The 23197-nt window shown below is 44.5% G+C and overlaps 1 protein-coding gene across 1 annotated transcript in view; it reads left to right on the top strand.

The window, feature by feature from the left end:
* LOC124552300 (platelet glycoprotein V-like) overlaps positions 1-23197 on the top strand; it is a 104408-nt gene that overhangs the window by 10415 nt on the left and 70796 nt on the right. Inside the window, exon 2 of the mRNA XM_047126575.1 lies at positions 17561-18455. Within this exon, the coding sequence (XP_046982531.1) occupies positions 17561-18455 (895 nt within the window). The remainder of the gene's footprint in view (positions 1-17560; positions 18456-23197) is intronic.

The raw sequence follows: 23197 nt of genomic DNA, 5'->3' as shown, positions 1-23197 counted from the left end.
TTGCCCTTCTGAACCCACCGATTCCATATTGTGCTAACAGCCATTGGATCTCGACCAACGCGAGCAGCAATGTCGCGATACGATAAACCGCTATCGCGATAGGCTATAATCCGACCTTTATCAAAGTCGGAAACGCGATGGTACGCATTTTTTCTCCTTACACGAGGTATCACAGCAACGTTTCACCAGGCAACGCCGGTCAACGGCTGATTGTGTATGAGAAATCGGTTGGAAACTTTCCTCATGTCAGCACGTTGTAGGTGTCGCCACCGGCGCCAACCTTGGGTGAATGCTCTGAAAAGCTAATCATTTGCACATCACAGCATCTTCTTTCTGTCGGTTAAATTTCGCGCCTGTAGCACGTCATCTACGTGGTGTAGTAATTTTAATGGCCAATAGTGTATAATATTGTTTGATTGCTAAATTTTCACATTTTAAATCTGTTAAATCCCATGTTATCGTCTTCTAAGTCTCAACTACGTACATTCACGAACATTTTAGACCAGAAAAGGACGATGTGGACTATCTGTCATGTCAGTTCGTGAACTTCGAGCAGCGCGCTGTTCCAATGTACCGATGTTGTAACTCTGTCACCCGTATACATGATCTGAGATTAATAGTAGTAACTGTCACATCCACTGAGTGAACAATAGACAAGATAACTATTGGCACTTTCGTAAACAGTCCTATAACCAGTCCACACTAAGGTGCTCGATATTCTGCAAGTTTAATTTTCAGCAAACTTCCGACACAAGTGAAAAATTGAGTGAAAGACCCAGATATCAAGTTTGTTTTCATTCTGTACAAGAGTTTGTCGCACTAGTATGACATCTTGCACTGTAACGCATTATATACTCTTTACTACAACAAGCTTTTGCGTCTTCTAATTTTTAACTTTCCTTATCCTTCGAACGTATTGAATTATATCAAGTCACATTTAGTCAGTATCCAAAGTAAACGCAGTGTAGGGTCCTCCGCGTGAAAAAATTTTATTTGACAGTTGTTGAGGCTCTAAAGTGAGTGATTTAGGGCTACTATTCACTTTTTGTTAAGATTTTTGTTCCATATTACTTCTTGATTGCATTAACAGTGCAATATGTTGCAAGTCATCAATTTATTTAATTTCATTTCATTATAGGGTTACCTAGGCACGTGATCATATCTCACGAGATTTCATTTTGAATTCTGTAATCAAGGGATCACCAATTTGGTACTGGAGGGCAGCGTGGAGGGTAAAAATCGTAGAGGGAGACCAAGAGATGAATACACTAAGCAGATTCAGAAGGATGTAGGTTTCAGTAAGTACTGGGAGATGAAGAAACTTGCACAGGATAGACTAGCATGGAGAGCTGCATCAAATCAGTCTCAGGACTGAAGACCACAACAACAACAACAACCTTTCTTGGAAGAAAAATCAACGATATTTCAATCTTGGTGTGTTCTGCGGTTCAAATAACAGCTATTGACCTCGTTGTACCTCAAGATGTTGAGTCTGGTGGTATGCAGAAATGAAAGGAAGTGTTCTTGGGATAAAAAACGGAAATACGTATTGATCTCTCTTGCGTCCCTTAGTGGGGGAAAGAAAAACATCTCGATCCAACAGAAGTGTTCTCTACCACCCGTCGCATCTGAAGTCTGGTTTCTGAAAATCAAATGCCTCGGTTAACCTGTCGAGGATCTTGAGCGTTTCGTGCGCTCAGAATTGTTGTTGCAAGAAAAAGGCGTTTAAACTTTGATTAAAGACAAAAAGTCCCTTATCATTGACCTGCAATCTCAGAACCATAGAGGTACCCATCCTCTTTCGCGAACATAATCTGTTTACAAATATGATGCTGTATTTCAGTCTGGACTCTTTTAAAAACTGAGATAATTCTTGCTCTGCAACTTTCACGCGTTTCCTGTGGGATAACTCCGCGAAGTACTTGTTGTTCGTCGCTGTAATGCCTAACACGCTCATGGTCTCCAGAATAGATGAATAACCTGCGTTGAACATAAGTGCAGATATATGCCGCTATTTCAACAGTTCTTACCCCACAACGACGGTTCGGAAACATGCATGCGCTGAAGCTGCTGTTGTCATTTTGTGTATCGGCATCGGTGCATGTTTTACGCAAATCTTCATTGAACAGAACTTCATATACAGGTCACATCTTATGTGGAACAACGGCAGTGTAGCTCATTGAGAACCTACAGCTGTCTTTACTTCGGCCGGTTCCATTTAAAACGTCGTAACAGCAAAAATACTTCCACATTTTAAAAAAATTATGTAGGAAGTATATTTTATATACTTTAGGGATGCAAGTTACCTAAAAAAATCAATTTTTTCATTGGTGTCGACCAGGACCTCTCCTTAAGATCGTGCGGTTCTACCACTGTGCGGAGGGGATTTTCGCTTAAAATGCCTCCTCCGCTTCTGCCTGTAGTACTCTGAATCTGTGTGACAAGTCGTGTGTTAAAATTCGCCATTTTTAGACGAGCAACAGACAGTTCTTTGAATTATTAGAACAGTTAATTTCTGAAAGGTATGTGCTAATGTGTGCTCAGAGTAGATCCAGAAAATCAAGTCGATGGATTTTGTTAAATAATGTTCAGAGTTAGGATTGGTATGTCCAAGGTTTGACGCAATACCGTTTAGCAAAATTTTTTGTAAGAGTGATTCGTGCTACAAAAATGCTGGAAATGGTAGGTTATATATATTGAGATCAACATTGTGTTTAAATCTAACAGCCTGAATCATAATCCACATGCTTTGCTTGTATTGAATATGAAAAGGAGTAGTAAAGTAAAGTTACCCATCAAATGAAAGAGCATAAAGAAAATGAGACCTCTATGCAATATATATGTGAAGTTAAAATCGATTTTGGTATAACTAAAGTTATCAGAGCAAAGTTATTTCAAATAAATAATTTTATGCTATTGCACAACTGGCATTATTCAAGTCAAGATATAACTTCATTAAGCAAACATGAGGGCTAAAAGTAAATTTTTAAGTACCATGTTAATGCCGTTGTACAAACGGCACTATTCTCTTCAACTTGATTGCTGATTCAAATACATGTTTCACTACTGGCAAAATGGAGGAGTGCACGAAACAAGTTCGCAGATGCAGTCATATGCAGGTTTGTTGAATAGTTATTTTGGAACAATTTTATCTTTGATACTTTCACTAATTAAAATGGAAACAATTTGGGTTAGACACTTTCACTTTTAAAGATAATTTTATATGTGATACTATCATTTCAGAACAGTAATTTTGAGTAGTTTTAGGCTCTGAACTGTCCCATGTGCTGCTTAGAGTAGTTGATGGGCTCTGTAAGAGATATATGTATGAAAATAAAATTTGGCATACAGTAGATTTTTTAAAAAAAAGTGAACTTTTAATTTATCACCATTCTTTCAATGTAACGAGTACGACTTTATTTTTGAGCCCAGGTGGGTTGAAATATGGACAACTTTATTCTGGTGTACGAGTACCATGTTTCAGGCTACGAGGACCATTCAGTGAGAAATACAACTAATGCAAAACTTTTTTACCGCTAAGTTTCGGTTGAAAAAATGCGGAATTTTTCTGAAAGGTCTTGGAATATTCCCGCTTCAGTTCCAAAAGCCGGTAGATGGTATCACTAGACGTGGCCCTCAAAATGATGTCTGTAACTGAGAAGAGTTCCAAGATCGACGAGTTTCGGTTGAAAAACTGCGGAACTTTTTCTGAAAGGTCTTGGAATATTCCCACTTCAGTCCTAAAAGCAGGTAGACGGTAGCGCTAATCATAGCCCTCAAAATGACGTCTGTACCTGAGGAGAGTTCCAAGTTGAGAGCAGTGATTTACTCTCTTTTGGCGGAAAACCAGAGCGTAGAAGATATTCATGGGCACTTGCAGAATATTTACGCAGACCTGGCAGTAAACAAAAGCACGATGACTCGTTGGGTGAGGCGCCTGTCATCATACAGTCGAGGTCGCACTACCTGTCCGATCTCCAGCTTGCCGGTCGGCCGCGCACACCTGTGGCTACTGCAGTGTTGGAACGTGCGGACGCTCTCATTCGACAGGACATAATGAAACACCTCAGTGCCCCACTGGACGGCTTGTTTGGTAGTGCTGACACACTGGTCCACTACTTGGAGTACACAAAAGTGTGTGCCTCGCATCGAAGGACCATCTGTGTGGAACATCTTGCGCCTTACAAGGAAGGATATTGATACAGCAAGACCTTGGCCTGAACATCGGCCTGTAGGGTGGTACCATGAGAGCATACCGTCCCTGCCAATAAGGTGGCGTAAGACCGTCGCATTGACAGGAGATCGTGTTGAAATACAGTGTTTTGTAGCCAAAAGAGTGGGGAATGATATGGTGTATTGGAAACCCGAATGATACCAGCTTGCTGCAAAAAAAAAAAAAAAAAAAAAAAAAAAAAAAAAAAAAAAAAAAAAAAAAAAAAATGGTTAGTTACTGAACGCCCCTCGTGTTTCCTAAATGCTGATCAAAGTAACTTATGGCCTATGAAAGTACATAACAGACTCCAACAATGTGTATTACTTATTTTCTTAGGAGTTGTCAACTGGTAAACGTACAGTTCATACAAATACTTCCAGAAAGTTTCTCACCAATATGTACAAAACCCTCATTATTGCTTTGTTTGGAATACACTGTGCAAGACTACAGTGTTTATTGAGGTGTATCACTACCTGGTTAAAACGTGGGTTCTGGGCACGCAGTTTCATCACATGACAAGGCAACAACGTCCAATTTTTCTGCTGTTTAGCTTCTTATCCCTTTTTCTCCCTCTCGATGACGCAGTAGAGACAGTATTTTCAGAAAAGGATTCGTTTCATCATGTCAGAAACCAGCCCAGTTGCGTAGATTGTTTCGGAATAGACCAGAGTAAATATTTTTGATTAGTCCAACCGCAGATAAATTTCTAGAATTTCAGATAAAGAAATGACTGCCAATGCATGACTTTCTGTTAATAGCGTTTAATTCTGTCGGTCTTGCTCAGGGATTCTGGAAGCCGAGCCAGTCTCGGATCGAGTCCGCCTCGAGGACTGGTGAGCCGGGATGTGTGTGATTTGCAGGCGGTTTCTCACATCCAACTGGATAAATACTAGGATGGCCCATACTTGGTCATGAGGTTTACCCTGGTCGCAGACATATATGGCACACAGATTCAATTCGAAGAGAAGTACTGGCATCACGAACTGTGTCCCGCCACAAACTGTGACTAAAATTGCTTCCATCCATATAACAGTGCTGATCTGTAGAAGAATGTGGTAAGGCGAAGAAGACCAAGTGTTTAATTCTGTCATTTCATGTATAATATATGATTTAACCCCATGTTCTGGTTACCCACCTTCTATCACATTCATAGTACTTTATCAGACGATAGAGTGCTCTCCTTAATGAACACCAGAAGATTGTTGATAAACCCGAGTTTCCAGTACTGAACGATGTATTTCATGAGGATCGGAGAAGATTATGGTCAAGACATTCCACTCTTATCACAGCCAGGAGTCTTAGTAAAAATGAATTCAATGCCATCGATGAATATAAACACTGCTGACAACAGAAGACTCCTCTACAATGCCTGACACTGCCTTTCATCTGGGAGAAACCCCCTATATTTGGTTTCAGTAAGTATAGACTATCATGAATCGCATCGGAACTGGTCGTGGAAAATATGCAGACACTCTCCACAAGTGGGTAAAATCTGCATCATCTTCTTGGGGCTGTGGTGAAGAACAATAGACAGTTGCACATATGGTACCATGTCCCATACCTACCTACAATGGTACTTTCGAACTTTTTCAAACAGTGGAAGGGGTGACGTACTATATAATAGACTCTGATATTTGTAAGTATCTAATGTCACTTGAGTTATACTGGAAAGCTGTGTTGAATTGTCGATCTGTAGTAATTTAGTGATACTTGTAAATGTATAGCTATTATTTTCATTCAAAAGTTCCTGATGTATGTCTTACAAAAAATAAATAAATGTATTTTGAAAAGAGGATGTGGACTTGTATCCAAGAGGAGAACAGTGGCGGTTCACTGTAGTATTTACTTACGATTCGACAACAGTGGCACTAATTTCTCTTAACACCCTCTCATCGTTGATTCCTCATGTAAAATAGGCTGTACCCTTTCTCATGCCTTGCTAAGGACATCAGCTATTTCACACCAACTTACCTGTTATATGGAGGAGAGTCAATGTTTCAGCTGGATGACACATGTGTTGCAACATACCCACTTTTACCTCCAGAGTGGCATGTGTGGGAAGCGATGGCATGGGATATACAGTACTGTATCAAGTATACCATCAAGGGTAATCTCTGTATGGACAAGTTTCGCAAGGCACCGATAGACTACCGTGTCACTCTCAGCTGACTGGCGTCTTCAAATGTTCATATGGAGGGCTGTGGGTTCAGCACACAGCCCACCCAGCCATTGTGCCGTTGTCAGTTTTCCGTGAGCTATTCGGTGAAGTAGCTTTTCCATTGCTCATTGAACTCTGGTAGGTCAACAGCACTTGGCAGGACGGCTGGTCACCTACCCAAATGGAAACCATATCCGATGGCACACAACATTGGTGCTCTGATGGGAACGTGTCACATCTATTGAACCACAGAGCCAAGAATAAGTACTGTAAAATAACAGCATTAATTATCTCAGGGTTCCATACAGGTGGTTGATGGCTATCACCCAGATGACAACTGTAGCTCATGGCTGAAGGTAGCAGAACGCTGTGGCAGCGCGGCGCTGACTGGTATCACAGCATCCTTGCTGACGCAAGTCTGTTGTCAGAAGAGCAGCTGGCCCAGCATACACTTCATGTGGCCCAAAGTGTCTGGCAGGAGCGTGCAGATGCCAGAGTTGAACCCAGGCCTCAGACACTGGCTGAACTGTTAGACAGTGTTACCCATTCGGTGGTCTCGCCTCGGAAGATCGAGTTCAGTCCAGAACCATCGCTGCTAGGTCACAGCCTTCACCTTACTGGCTACGCTGCTCGATGGAGCTATATCTGCTAAGCCACACATTCTAGTAATAACTGGCGTGCAAACTACACTGCTTGAACGCATGGCAATGAAGCAATGCTGTCTCCAGCTGACCTGAGAGCATTCACACTATCTTAGACAAAGTGTGTTTTGACTGGAGGTATGTTCCGATCACGTAGCAGCTGTGGAGATGCTGTGTTGTGCTACAGCTTATAGCAATCTAGTATACCGCCGACAGTGGAACGCCCCATGTTGCAGGCATTTCAGGATGGTATGTCAGCAATTCTGTAATGTCCAGGAGCAGCGTTATGCCCGTGGCTGCTCCACATACCTCCTGGGCTGGTTTTGAAGGGCTGCGTGATGGTGATAAAGTACCACTGCCAACTGACGACTACCTTGTGGAGTACATTCTGGAACATTTCATAACTGGTCCTTACTGTGGATAATCTTAATGAGAACTTCGATCGCATTGGAATTCGTCCATTTGTTAACACCTAAAAATGCTGTAGCCGACGGCCTTGCCGCAGTGGTAACACCAGTTAGCGTCAGATCACTTAAGCGCTGTTGGGCTGGGCTCGCACTTGGATGGGTGATCGTCCGGTCTGCCGAAGGCTGTTGGCAAGCGGAGTGCACTCAGCCCTTGTGAGGCAAACTGAGGAGCTACTTGATTGAGAAGTAGCGGCTTCGGTATCGGAAACTGTCATACGGCGGGGAGAGCGGTATGCTGACCACATGCCCCGCCATATCTGCATCCAGTGACGCCTGTGGTCTGAGGATGACAAGGCGGCCGGTCGGTACATTTAGGGCCTTCATGGCCTGTGCGGGAGGAGTTTAGTTTTAGCAATGTTCCATAAACCTTCACCAAGTCTGAATACATTTCTATCTAAAGAAATATTCACAGTTAATAATTTTTAACGATACCCACTCACAAGCAGTTGAATTTGACTCGTTTATGAACTGGCGTTGAAAAGTTTCTCGCTGTGCACAGAGGAAAGTGGCAGAATTTGGATAGTACATATTAATTCCATCACACCGCTACTCTCATTAAAACAACGTTCTCGCAGCTTCTCCAGTCCAGTCAGAAAGAACTTATTTCATAAATGCAAATTAGCGTTGCTCTAAATACACGCTGTAACGGTCATGAGCGTTAGTTACCTTCGAGATTAGATGAGGAGAAATGATGTTAGTCATAAATGACTTTAAGTCGACAAAGATTCCATTATCAACACTTCACTGAGTTTGGACGACGTCGTGTAATAGGGCTACAAGAGGCTGGATGTTCCTTCTGCGATATTACAGAAAGGAATGGCAGGCATGTAGCCACTGTACGCGATTGCTGGCAGTGGTGGTCTACACCTACATCTACATACATACTCCGCAATCCACCATACGGTGCGTGGCGGCGGGTACCTCGTACCACAACTAGCATCTTCTCTCCCTGTTCCACTCCCAAACATAACGAGGGAAAAATGACTGCCTATATGCCTCTGTACGAGCCCTAATCTCTCTTATCTTTGTGGTCTTTCCGCGAAATGTAAGCTGGCGGCAGTAAAATTGTACTGCAGTCAGCCTCAAATGCTGGTTCTCTAAATTTCCTCAGTAGCGATTCACGAAAAGAACGCCTCCTTTCCTCTAGAGACTCGCACCCGAGTTCCTGAAGCATTTCCGTAACACTCGCGTGATGATCAAACCTACCAGTAACAAATCTAGCAGCCCGCCTCTGATTTGCTTCTATGTCCTCCCTCAATCCCACCAGATAGGAATCCCAAACGCTCCAGCACTACTCAAGAATAGGTCGTATTAGTGTTTTATAAGCGGTCTCCTTTACAGATGAACCACATCTTCCCAAAATTCTACCAATGAACCAAAGACGACTATCCGCCTTCCCCACAACTGCCATAACCATGCTTGTCCCACTTCTTATCGCTCTGCAATGTTACGCCCAAATATTTAATCGACGTGACTGTGTCAAGAGCTACACTACTAATGGAGTATTCAAACATTACATGATTCTTTTTCCTATTCATCTGCATTAATTTACATTTATCTACATTTAGAGTTAGCTGCCATTCTTTACACCAATCACAAATCCTGTCCAAGTCATCTTGTATCCTCCTACAGTGACTCAACGACGACACCTTCTCGTACACCACAGCATGATCAGCAAACAGCCGCACATTGGTATCCACCCTATCCAAAAGATCATTTATGTAGATATAAAACAACAGCGGACCTACCACACTTCCATGGGGCACTCCAGATGATACCCTCACCTCCGATGAACACTCACCATCGAGGACAACGTACTGGGTTCTATTACTTAAGAAGTCTTCGAGCCACTCACATACTTGGGAACCAATCCGATATGCTCGTACCTTAGTTAGGAGTCTGTAGTGGGGCAGCTAGTCAAACGCTTTCCGGAAGTCAAGGAATATGGCATCCGTCTGACACCCTTCATCCATGGTTAGCAAGATATCATGTGAAAAAAGGGCGACTTGCGTTTCGCAAGAGCGATGCTTTCTAAAGCCGTGCTGATGCATGGACAGCAACTTCTCTGTCTCAAGGAAATTCATTACATTCGAACTGAGAATCTGTTCGAGAATCCTGCAGCAAACCGGTTAAGGATATTGGTCTGTAATTTTGAGGATCCGTCCTTCTACCCTTCTTATATACAGGCGTCACCTGTGCTTTATTCCAGTCGCTCTGGACTTTACGTTGGGCAAGAGATTCGCGATAAATGCAAGCTAAGTGGTCACAAGAATTTACGATTGCAATAAGACCAGGCGGCAGACAGCTATGTACCATTGCCAAGGGGGCAGACCATCATGTACAGTATATAGATCTGGCGCATCGTACTGTATCTGCAGCAGCAATTTGAGCAGCAGTTGGTACCACACTGACACAATCAATGGTTCAAATGGCTCTGAGCACTATGGAACTCAACTTCTGAGGTCATCAGTCCCCTAGAACTTAGAACTACTTAAACCTAACTAACCTAAGGACATCACACACATCCATGCCCAAGGCAGGATTCGAACCTGCGACCGTAGTGGTCGTACGGTTCCAGACTGTAGCGCCTAGAACCGCACGGCCACTCCGGCTGGCCACTGACACAAAAAATGGTTACAAATAGGTTACTTCAAGGCAGCTCTGAGCCAGATGTCCTGTAGCATGCACTCCACTGACCCCAAACCACCACCATATGCAACTACAGTGTCGGAGTGGAGGCCTGTTATACTTTCTGATGAATGCTGGTTCTGCTCAGTGCCAGTGACGGTGTGTGTTGGCCACAAGAACGCCAGCTGAAGGCCTGAGACTAACATGGCTGCATGCTACATAAACTGGACCTACACCTGGAGTTACGGCCGAGATCAGTGAGTGAGTCAGTCAGTCAGTTTTTCTGGACATTACCTTTTACACTACTGGCCATTAAAATTGCTACAGCAAGAAGAAATGCAGATGATAAACGGGTATTCATTCAACAAATATATTATACTAGAACTGGCATGTGATTACATTTTCACGTAATTTGGATGCATAGATCCTGAGAAATCAGTACCCAGAACAACCATCTCTGGCCGTAATAACGGCCTCGATACGCCTTGGCATTGAGTCAAACACAGCTTGGATGGCGTGTACAGGTACAGCTGCCCATACAGCTTCAACACTATACCACAGTTCGTCAAGAGTAGTGACTGGCGTATTGTGACGAGCCAGTTGCTCGCCTACCATTGACCAGACGTTTTCAGTTGGTGAGAGATCTGGAGAATGTGCTGGCCAGGGCAGCAGTCGAACATTTTCTGTATCCAGATAGGCCGGCACCTGAAATGTGAGTTTTGCAGGGATCGAATGAAGGGTAGAGCCACGGGTCGTAACACGTCTGAAATGTAACGTCCACTCTTCAAAGTGCCATCAATGCGAACAAGAGGTGACCCAGACGTGTAACCAATGGGACCCCATACCATCACGCCGGGTGATACGCCAGCATAGCGATGACGAATACACGCTTCCAATGTGCGTTCACCGCAATGTCGCTAAACACGGATGCGACCATCATGATGCTGTAAACAGAACCTGGATTCATCCGAAAAAATGACGTTTTGCCATTCGTGCACCCAGGTTCGTCGTTGAGAACACCATCGCAGGCGGTCCTGTCTGTGATGCAGCGTCAAGGGTAACCGCAGCCATGGTCTCCAAGCTGATGGTCCATGCTGCTGCAAACGTCGTCGAACTGTTCGTGAGGTGGTTGTTGTCTTGCAAACGTCCCGATCTGTCGATCTGTTGACTCCGTTACAGCCATGCGGATACGATGCCTGTCATATCGACTGCTAGCGATACGAGGCCGTTGGAATCCAGTATGGCGTTCCGTATTACCCTCCTGAACCCACCGATTCCATATTCTGCTAACAGTCATTAGATCTCGACCAACGCGAGCAGCAATGTCGCGATACGCTAAACCGCAATCGCGATAGGCAACAATCCGACATTTATGAAAGTCGGAAACGGGATGATGCGCATTGTTCCTCTTACACGAGGCATCACAACAACGTTTCACCAGGTCACGACGATAACTCCTGTTTGTGTATGAGAAATAGGTTGGACACTTCCCTCATGTCAGCACGTTGTAATTGTCGCCACCGGCGCCAACCTTGTGTGAATGCTCTGAAAAGCTATTCATTTGCATATCAGAGCATCTTCTACCTGTCGTTTAAATTTCGCGTGTGTAGCACGTCATCTCTATGGTGTAGCAATTTTAGTGGCCAGTAGTGTATATGTAAACTTCACGACTCATATTAACCACGAGAAACATAACAAGCCGTTGTTTGCAGTTAAATGACACAGTTTAAATTAACTTCAGAATACAAACCTTAGTTTTTTGGAGTTTTCTAAATGTATTAATAAGAGTTTAGTACCGTGAATTTCGTTGAAAGATCTCAGTTTTACGTTCATATTGACTTTGTATTTGTTTTTTTTTGTTAACATTGTCTTTTTCTTCGCAGTACCTTCTTCGTATCTACGTAGTTGTCTGTCAAACTCCAATGATTGCCCTTTTTAGGGAAATCTGTTCCTTGTCAACACAACTGCCCACTGTGGTGTTTGTTATCGCCGAGTCTACAAATAATATCGTTACCCAATACTCAACACTTTCTTCATAAAGGTCATTCTGCACGTGGATAGGTAGAGGATGACCAGTTCCATGTCCTGCATGTTCCACCAACCACAGTCCTTTAGACTATTAATCTGGGGGCACCTTAAATAACTAGTCTATGGGGCAGTCAACCCAGAAAGTTTTCCTTGAGTTCATCATGGAAGACTGCCTATTCATCAGGGAGTATTTGAAAGGGCGCAACACTGAATGATTCTATTACTATATGCGTGGTTAGAAGCAAGTGGAAGACATTTCGAGAATTTACTGTGACTTTATGGGTTCATGACCTCAAATCACGAAGATATAAACTTTTATTAATAATTTGAATACTACGGATTTTCGGACATACACTTACGGAAAAAAAATTTCACAACGCGAAGAAGGAGTTCTGCGACATTAACGGAAGTTCGTAGGCGTGTTTCTACACCTGAAAGATAATATCTAATCAAATTCCCTGCCAGTCACATAAGAGTCGCGCTAGTTACGCCACGATGAGGCTGCAAATCAGGTTTGCTTTCAATACACCCTGCAACAGTCGTGATGACTAGTTTCCTTTGATACTGGGCATGGTGAGTTCAAATGATTCAAATGGCTCTGAGCACTATGGGACATAACATCTGAGGTCATCAGTCCCCTAGAACGTAGAACTACTTAAACCTAACTAATCTAAGGACATCACAGACATCCATGCCCGAGGCAGGATTCGAACCTGCGACCGTAGCGGTCGCGCGGTTCCAGACTGAAGCGCCTAGAACCGCTTGGCCACACCGGCCGGCTTATGTTAAGTTGACGTAAGTCAAGAATGCTTTTAAGGCTGTAAACGCGCCATTAGCAACACCTCACTGAAGTCGTATAAGAGGGCTGTGACAAGCTGTATTTTCTCTCTGAGATATTGCAGAAAGACTTGGCAGGAACATAGCCACTGTACATGATTGCTGGCAGCGGTGCTCACGAGAATGTACGGTCGCAGGAAGACCGGACTCCGGATGGCCACCCGGCACTGCCCAGAGGGAAGACCACAGTGTGCGACGTATGGCTCTGGAGCATTGTACTGTGTCTGCAACAGCAATTTGAGCAGTAGTTGACACAACCACGACACAACGATCTTTTACAAATCGGTTACTTCAAGGACAGTTCCGAGCCAGACGTTCTGTAGAATGAGTTCCACTGACTCCAAAATACCCCCAATTGCGACTTCAGTGGTGTCAAGCGAGAGCTCATTGGAGGGCAGTCTGGGGATCTGTTGTCTTTCATGATGAAAGCGGTTCTGCTTCGATGCCAGCGATGGCTGTGTGTTGGTTAATAGGTGGTCAGTTGAGGGTCTGCAACCAACCTGTCTGCGTGTCCGACTCATTGGAGTTATGGTCTGGGGTTCGATTTCGTGTGACAACAGCAGCACACTCGTGGTTATCCCACGCGAGCTGACTTCAAAGGTATACATCAGTTTGGTGCCTCGACCTCTTGTGCTGTCGTTGATGTACAGCATTCCATGGATTGTTTTCCAACAGAATACCGCTCGCCCACATGCCACTGTTGTAAACCAACACGCTCTGCAGAGTGCCTTGGGCTGCTCGATCACCAGATCTGTCTCCAATAGAGCACATATGGGACACAATCTGACGACAACTCTTGGTCATCCACAAACGGCATTAAACGTACCTGCATTGACCGACCAGGTGCAAGAGCCATGGAGCTGCATCCCACAAAGTGACGTCCAGTACCTATAAAACACAATGCATGCACGTTTCCTTGCTTGCATTCACTATTATAGGGGCTACACCTGTTTTTAATGCATGCATGTTTTCTTGCTTGCATTCACCATTCTAGCGGCTACACGTGTTATTAATGTATCACCATTTCACATTTGCTGTGGCTTACATTAACCTGTGGTCTTGCGCTGTTAATCACTTATCTACGTAACGTAGACAAATGTAATCCAGAAATTTCATTACTCTACATAAATTAATTATTTTTTGGTATTGCGATTTTTTTTCGTCGGTGTATATTTATATGATTTTTTTTTTTTTTTTTTTTGTGTAAGGAACTTGGCCCTAAAGTTTTTAAAAGTATTCTAGAAACATCTTGCGTACAGTATTATAATTTTATAGACACCAACTGTCGGAAGTGGATGACGTCAATCTTTTGTAATTTTCAGACGATTTCTGATTTTCTTGGTGGGTTTAAAGTCTTTTGAAGCTCAAGCTTGACGAGAACTTTCCGATGCGATCTGTAACCTTATTAATCTAACAGAGGAAATCTTCTCCCTTTCGTAATCTTTGTTAATTTGCCGGCGAGTTCTCTTTTCTTCGTCATAGTCCTCGCTCCATCACATTATCGGAAAACTTTCTGGAAAGAAAACTATAAGTAACCAAGTATTTATTGTAAGTAAACAGCCTCGCTTGTTTTACGCATGTGCTCCATCAGCGAGAATTGGAATTGGAATGTTTGGGGGAAGAGACCAAACTGCGAGGTCATCGGTCTCATCGGATTAGGGAAGGACTGGGAAGGAAGTCGGCCGTGCCCTTTCAGAGGAACCATCCCGGCATTTGCCTGTAGCGATTTAGGGAAATCACAGAAAACGTAAATCAGGATGGCCGGACGCGGCACTGAACCGTCGTCCTCCCGAATACGAGTCCAGTGTGCTAACCACTGCGCCACCTCGCTCGGTTCCCATCAACGAGAGTTTTATTTATACGTCTTATTTTCTTTCAGATAACGATCAGATTTCTTAAGGAGGTATGTACTGTACAATAAATAGAACGACGGAAAAAAATTGCGACAGAAGAAAAATTATTACGAGAAAAAATACCATCGTCTTTATTCTATCACACGACTAAGTTCCGCGGTACATACAGCCATCCTCAGGCCCAACTAGTACAAAAAAAGTATTTGATTTCCTTGGCGCATTTACTGTGGGATCCTTGTTACCAGCACACGTGGGCTATCAGTCATTAGAAGACTATACTCGACACCGTGTTCTTGAAAGCTAGCCCATGTGTGCTGGTAACAAAGATCCCACAGAAAATGCGCCAAGGAAGTCATATACTCTTTTGGCAGTGGTGAGGCCTGTGGAAGGTGGTAAGGTACCACGGAAACTAATCGTGTAATAGAATGAAGACTCTCAAGAAACTGCTGTGGTGGTACTTTTCCTCACATGTATCATCAGTTGAAGTCTCTTGTTTATGTAGTAAGATGGACATCTATACATTTAAAAAATGATTACTGTGGAGTAATGAAATTTCGGGAATACATTCGGATAGGTAACATATTTAAGTGATTTATATTGCAGAACCACAGGTTAATGTACGCGCGAGATATGCCTCTGCAAATGTGATTTGCTGGTACATTAATAACTGGTGTAAATACCAGAATGGTGAAGGCAAGAATGATAAATGTGCGTGCAGTGTGTTTTAATGGGGCCGGATGTCAAATGGTGAGATGGAGTTCTACGCCTGTTGCACCTCGTCGGTCCATAAAGCGACGATCAAAGCTGGTTGTGAATGAAACCGGATCTTCCTCTAGTAATGTCCCATATGCGGTTGATTGGTGACTTGATTCTTGACAGATCTGGTGATCGAAGAAGCCAAGATAATGTGTCCACAGTCTGTTGGGTCACAACAGCTGTATGTGGGCGAGTGTTATCCTGCTGGAAAACACCCCCTTGAGTGTTATTCATGAATGACAGCACAACAGTCCGAATTTCCAGGCTGACGTACAAATTTGCAGTCAGGATGCGTGGGATAACACGACAGTTCTCCCGCGGTCATGCGAAATCGCACCCCATATCATAAGTCCTGGTGTAGTCTAGTGTGTCTAGCAGGCAGACAGGTTGGTTGCAGACCTCGACTGAACTTCTTATAACCAATCACTCGCAGCTTTCATCACAAAACACAGCAGACCTCCAGCCTGCCCTCCAGTGATCTCTCGATTGACACGACTGAAGTCGGCGATGGTTTGGGGTAAGTGGAATGCGCGTTACGGAGCGTCTGCCTCGGAATTGTCCTTCAAGTAACCAATTTGTAATGGTTTTATGTGTCACTGTGGTACCAACTGCCGCTCAGATTGCTGCTTCGGATGCAGTACGATGCGCCAGAGCCATCCACCGAACACGATGGTCTTCCCTCTCGGTACTGCCACGTGGCCGTCTTCAGCCCATCATCTCGTGACCGTACATTCCAGAGTCCACCGATGCCAGCAGCCATGTGCGCTGGCTACATTCCTATCAAGACTCTCTGCAATATTGTGAAGGAACATGCAACTTTTCGTGGCCCTATTACACGACCTCATCCAAACTCAGAAATGTGCTGCTAATGGCGTGTTTGTCGCCTTAAAGGCTTTCTTGACTAACATCAACTCACCACGTCCAGTATCAACGGAAACTAAGCCTCACGACCGTTATAGCTTGTGTTCAAGGCAAACCTGATTTGTATCCTCATCATGGCGCTTGTAGCACCCCTCTTACGACATTGGTGTGAACTTTGAATAGACGTCGTCTTCTAGAGGTCGAAAAACGCCTACGAATTTCCGATATGGCGCACAACTTCCTCTTGGTGTTGCGATCTTTTTTCCATTACTGCACATAGATGTAAGGACTATGGATCAGTGACAATTTTGACCCTGTCTTGCTGGCCATCATTCCTGGTGATCATTTTGCTGGTGATCATTTTTTCATACAAGTTTTAATTGTGCAGCAGTGCACAGAGTTCATCCTTATGAGCTAACAGATGTTTCGGAGCAAATCTGTACAGCGGTCAGTAAGAGTCACGAAGAGCAGCAAGATTGTCTGCCAATTCCGGTGGCATACGATGCAGGAGAGGCATTCTGCGTCATGGTATGGTTTACTGTTAAAACTCTGATAGCGTACGTTCCTAGAACCATCATTCAGTCTAAGCTTCCTTCTACGTATATCTCGCGAAAGTACAATGGAGGTAACATAACAGAGACTCGAGCCCACACAGATGACTACCAGCAATCGTTCTTCCTGTGGAACCGAGCGAGGTGGCTCAGTGGTTATCACACTGGACTCGCGTTCGGGAGTATGATGGTTCAAACCCCGCATCCGATCATCCTGAATTTTTATGTGATTTCCCTAAACAACTTAAGGTTCCTTTAAAAGTGCACGGCCGACTTCCTTCCCACCCTGATCCTAATCCCATTGATGGCTTCAGTATTTGGTCCCATCCCCAAATCACACTCCTCTTCCCACGGACGGTATGTTAGTGGATCAGGAAAAGAGGGTAGTGACATTGGCTCGCAAAGTACCCTGCGTCACTCACCGTTCGGTGGCTTGTGAAGTATGTATGTAGATGCAGACGTAGACTGTGGAAGCAGCAGCGGGACTTAGCGCAGTGCTACAGGTGTTCAGAATAAGGACGGATGGGATGTTTCAGTGTGTAACTCAGTGGTTGGTGAATGTTTCAGGTTTCGCCGCAGGCCCCACGCTACAGGCGCCTTACTGGCTGCTGTTCTTCTGATATCCAGTGTGGACTTTCACGGCACTTCCAACACCACCGACTGTCCATGTGAGGTCTTACCATTTGGGGACGCAACCTGCGAAAATGCCTTTCAGGCACCTCCATGCCTCCTTTCCAAGAACGTCGACTTGCTGCTACTGGAACTACCTACTGTTACAGAACTGACCTCTTCCGTGTTGGCCAGTGTACCAAGCCTGCTCTGGCTCCACCTTATCGCCCTTTCTCTGACCACCATCAGGTCGTCCGCCTTTGCCAACAACCCGCTACTGAGTGACCTCATCTTGGAGGTACCGAATGTGACCACTTTGGAGCCTGGAACCTTCCGATCACTGCCCAAACTCAAGCGTCTACACACGGAGAGTACCGTCCAGAGCCTGGAAGAGGACGAGTTTGAGCTGTGCCCGGAACTGAGTAGTGTGGAGATCGCCGCCAGTCTCCAGGAGCTGCGGCCTGGAACGTTCAGACACAACAATGAGCTCAGCAACCTGCGACTCGCCAACAACAACTTGACCCACTTGCCGGATGGTCTGCTCTCCCACAACCCAAAAGTGGGTTACATAGACCTCGCCAACAACGGCATAAGGACCATCTCGGCTGGGGCGTTCAGGAACGCTTCGAATCTCCACAACTTAATTCTTTCTCGGAACAACCTGACAACTCTAGAGGAGGGAACACTGGATGATGCGGTGCCACTCATATATTTCCACGCTTCGCAGAATCAACTCACATCCCTGCCCGCAACAATCTTTGCCAGAACTGTGTCACTGATTGAAATCAATCTCAGCTTTAACAACCTGACATCTCTTCCAAAGGACATATTTGCCGCTACTACTGATCTGGGGGTAAGAATTTATAATTTTATTTATGTTTAATTTTAGGATTCAGTATCCATCAATCATGACGAATGACAGCTCAGACCTCAATCTACAAATGTAGTCTTTCAAGTGTACTACTCGGACACAAAAGAAATGACTTCTCACTGCTAAGGGAATGTATGTTGCAGACTAATTGGAAGTGACCATCTTTCAAGCTTGGATTACTTCTTTGCAATCAGACAGGTTTCATCAAAATAGACCTGCTACTCTGTCACGGTTGCTGGAAATTTGTGCCAAACCATGTTACGAATCCTTGTTGCTATTGTTCTCTTGAGTCCAGAGACTGGTTTGATGCAGCTCTCCATGCTACTCTATCCTGTGCTAGCTTCTTCATCTCTGAGTAATTACTGCAGCCTACTTCCTTCTGAATCTGCTTAGTTTATTCATCTCTTGGTCTTCCTCTAAGATTTTTACCCTCCACGCTTCCCTCCAATACTAAATTTGCGATCCCTTGATGCCTCAGAACGTGTCCTACCAATCGATCCATTCTTCTACCCAAGTTGTGCGACAAATTCCTCTTCTCCCAAATTCTGTTCAGTGCCTCATCATTAGTTATGTGATATACCCACCTAATCCTCAGAATTCTTCTGTAGCACCACATTTCGAAAGCTTCTATTCTATTCTTATGTAAATTATTAATCGCCCATGTTTCACGTCCATACATAGCTACAATTCATTGAAATACTTTCAGAAAAGACTTCCTGACACTTAAATCTCTACTCGATGTTAACAAATTTCTCTTCATGAGGTATGCTTTCCTTGCCATTGCCGGTCTACATTTTATACCGTCTCTACTTCGTCCATCATCAGTTATTTTGGTCTTCAAATAGCCAACGTCATTGACTACTTTAAGTGTCTCATTTCATAATATAATTCCCTCAGCACCAGCTGATTTAATTCGATTACATTCTATTCTCCTTGTCATCTTCTTATCGCCTTAATAAATTTGGCTATCTGGAAAGCATCTCAATGATTCACGAAAACTTTCAGTGTTTCCTCATATTATTTCCGAACTCTATCAGCTGAAGATCTCCCACGGGTTGTACCAACCCACCGACCGAGGTGGCCGAGCGGTTCTAGGCGCTACAGTCTGGAAACACGCGACCGCTACGGTCGCAGGTTCGAATCCTGCCTCGGGCATGGATGTGTGTGATGTCCTTAGGTTAGTTAGGTTTAAGTAGTTCTAAGTTCAAGGGGACCTCAGCAGTTAAGTCCCATAGTGTTCAGAGCCATTTGAACCATTTTTTGTACCAACCAGAGGAGCTGTTTGAAGGATAGGCCAGAGCAGAGGTAACATGGACATTATGATATAACACTCACATATATTGAAAACTGAAAATTCGTGGCTGACTGGAATACGATAATGTATCGTTTGCTTATCACGAACGGACGTCTAAACCAGTTACATTGTATGAGACTGCCCTCAAGACTGATCTGATGTTCCCACGTCACTGATGCTTCAGTTCTATAACGCTACCTGTCAAAGCAAGTGAAGGTCCCAGAAACCAGTTCGGAGGTAAATGTAATTTCTTACAGATACTCACCATTGGGGCTATGTAAACTTAAGCTTCACTGAAGCATCGAAAGAAATTGGTACAGGTATGCGTATTCAAATACAGAGATATGCAAACAGAATGCGGCGCAACTGTCGACAACGCCTATATAAGACAACAAGTGTCTGGCGCAGTTGTTAGATCGGTTACTGCTGCCTCAATGGCAGGTAATTAAGATTTAACGGAGTTTGAACGTGGTGCTATAGTCGGTGCGTGAGCGATGGGACTCAGTATCTCGGAGGTTGCAATGAAGAGGGGATTTTCCGTACGGCCATTTCACAAGTGTACCACGAATATCAGGACTCCGGTAAAACATCAAATCTCCGACATCGCTGCGGCTGGGAAAAGATTCTGCAAGAACGGGACCAACGACAACAGAGGAGAATCGTTCAGCGTGACAGAAGTGCAACCCTTCCGAGAATTGCTGTAGTTTTAAATCCTGGGCCATTAATAAGGGTCAGCGTGCGAAACATTCAACGAAACATCATCGATATGGACTTTCAGAGCCGAAGGCCCTCTCTTGTACCCTTGATGACTGCACAACATAAAGTTTTACGCCTCGCCTGGGCCCGTCGATGCAGACATTGGACTGTTGATGACTGGAAACATGTTGCCTCGTCGGACGAGTCTCGTTCAAATTGTATCGACTGGCTGGACGTGTACGGATATGGAAACAACCTCATGAATCCATGGCCCCTCCAACAGGATACTGTTCAAGCTGATGGAGGCTCTATAATGCTGTGGGGCATGTGAAGTTGGAGTGATATGGAAACCCTGATACGTCTAGTTACGACTATGATAGGTGACACGTACGTAAGCAACCAGTCTGATGACCTGCATCCATTCATGTCCATTGTTTATGCCGTAGGACTTGGGCAATTCCTGCTGGACAATGCGACACCACACACGTTCAGAATTGCTACAGAGTGGCTCCAGGAACACTCCTCTGAGTTTAAACACTTCCGCTGGCCACAAAATCTCCCAGACATGAACGTTACTGAGCATATCTGGGATGCCTTGCAACGTGCTGTTCAGAAGATCTCTCCAGACCCTCGTGCTCTTACGGATTTATGGACAGCCCTGCCCGATTCATGGTGTCAGTTCCCTCCAGCACTACTTCAGACATTAGTCGAGTCCATGCCACGTCGTGTTGCGGCACTTCTGCGAGCTCGTGGGGGCCCTACAAGATATTAGGCAGGTCTACCAGATTTTTTGGCTCTTTAGTGTAGATCCTGCTGATGATGCCTTAATGTGAAGAAGGGGAAACGTCTCTGTTAGAAAGAAAATATATTGCAGCAAGAAAAGGCGGTTCTTATTTCCAATAGAAATTCTTCTGGGCTTGATGCGGAGAACCGACACAAAAACAAACAGTTCACGGAGTTGGTACTGATTTACAGGGTGTTTCAAAAATGACCGGTATATTTGAAACGGCAATAAAAACTAAACGAGCAGCGATAGAAATACACCGTTTGTTGCAATATGCTTGGGACAACAGTACATTTTCAGGCGGACAAACTTTCGAAATTACAGTAGTTACAATTTTCATCAACAGATGGCGCTGCAAGTGATGTAACGATATAGAAGACAACGCAGTCTGTGGGTGCGCCATTCTGTACGTCGTCTTTCTGCTGTAAGCGTGTGCTGTTCACAACGTGCAAGTGTGCTGTAGACAACATGGTTTATTTCTTAGAACAGAGGATTTTTCTGGTGTTGGAATTCCACCGCCTAGAACACAGTGTTGTTGCAACAAGACGAAGTTTTCAACGGAGGTTTAATGTAACCAAAGGACCGAAAAGCGATACAATAAAGGATCTGTTTGAAAAATTTCAACGGACTGGGAACGTGACGGATGAACGTGCTGGAAAGGTAGGGCGACCGCGTATGGCAGCCACAGAGGGCAATGCGCAACTAGTGCAGCAGGTGATCCAACAGCGGCCTCGGGTTTCCGTTCGCCGTGTTGCAGCTGCGGTCCAAATGACGCCAACGTACACGTATCGTCTCATGCGCCAGAGTTTACACCTCTATCCATACAAAATTCAAACGCGGCAACCCCTCAGCGCTGCTACCATTGCTGCACGAGAGACATTCGCTAACGATATAGTGCACAGGATTGATGACGGCGATATGCATGTGGGCAGCATTTGGTTTACTGACGAAGCTTATTTTTACCTGGACGGCTTCGTCAATAAACAGAACTGGCGCATATGGGAAACCGAAAAGCCCCACGTTGCAGTCCCGTCGTCCCTGCATCCTCAAAAAGTACTGATCTGGGCCGCCATTTCTTCCAAAGGAATCGTTGGCCCACTTTTCAGATCCGAAACGATTACTGCATCACGCTATCTGGACATTCTTCGTGAATTTGTGGCGGTACTAACTGCCTTAGACGACACTGCGAACACCTCGTGGTTTATGCAAGATGGTGCCCGGCCACATCGCACGGCCGACGTCTTTAATTTCCTGAATGAATATTTCGATGATCGTGTGATTGCTTTGGGCTATCCGAAACATACAGGAGGCGGCGTGGATTGGCCTCCCTATTCGCCAGACATGAACCCCTGTGACTTCTTTCTGTGGGGACACTTGAAAGACCAGGTGTACCGCCAGAATCCAGAAACAATTGAACAGCTGAAGCAGTACATCTCATCTGCATGTGGAGCCATTCCGCCAGACACGTTGTCAAAGGTTTCGGGTAATTTCATTCAGAGACTACGCCATATTATTGCTACGCATGGTGGATATGTGGAAAATATCGTACTATAGAGTTTCCCAGACCGCAGCGCCATCTGTTGTTGAAAATTGTAACTACTGTAATTTCGAAAGTTTGTCTGCCTGAAAATGTACTGTTGTCCCAAGCATATTGCAACAAACGGTGTATTTCTATCGCTGCTCGTTTGGTTTTTATTGCCGTTTCAAATATACCGGTCATTTTTTAAACACCCTGTATAACACTTTCTCCCCATTGATCAGCATCCGCCAGACCAAGTTTTGTGGTGGGGGCGGTCCTTTCATAGGACAGTACGTAATTTTGGGAGGGAAAGCAGCGTACTTTCTCAGACAAATTTCGAGCGCAAGCATACACAGGGTAATGCCTTGGCATCCATCGGCCATAGTTCCTTTGGCAAGCGCATTAGTTCCAGGAACTGATTAAAATAACAG

This window comes from Schistocerca americana, chromosome 10 (assembly GCF_021461395.2).
Source record: "Schistocerca americana isolate TAMUIC-IGC-003095 chromosome 10, iqSchAmer2.1, whole genome shotgun sequence".
In the NCBI taxonomy this organism is placed as follows: domain Eukaryota; kingdom Metazoa; phylum Arthropoda; class Insecta; order Orthoptera; family Acrididae; genus Schistocerca; species Schistocerca americana.
This window is presented reverse-complemented; position numbering and strand designations above follow the sequence as displayed.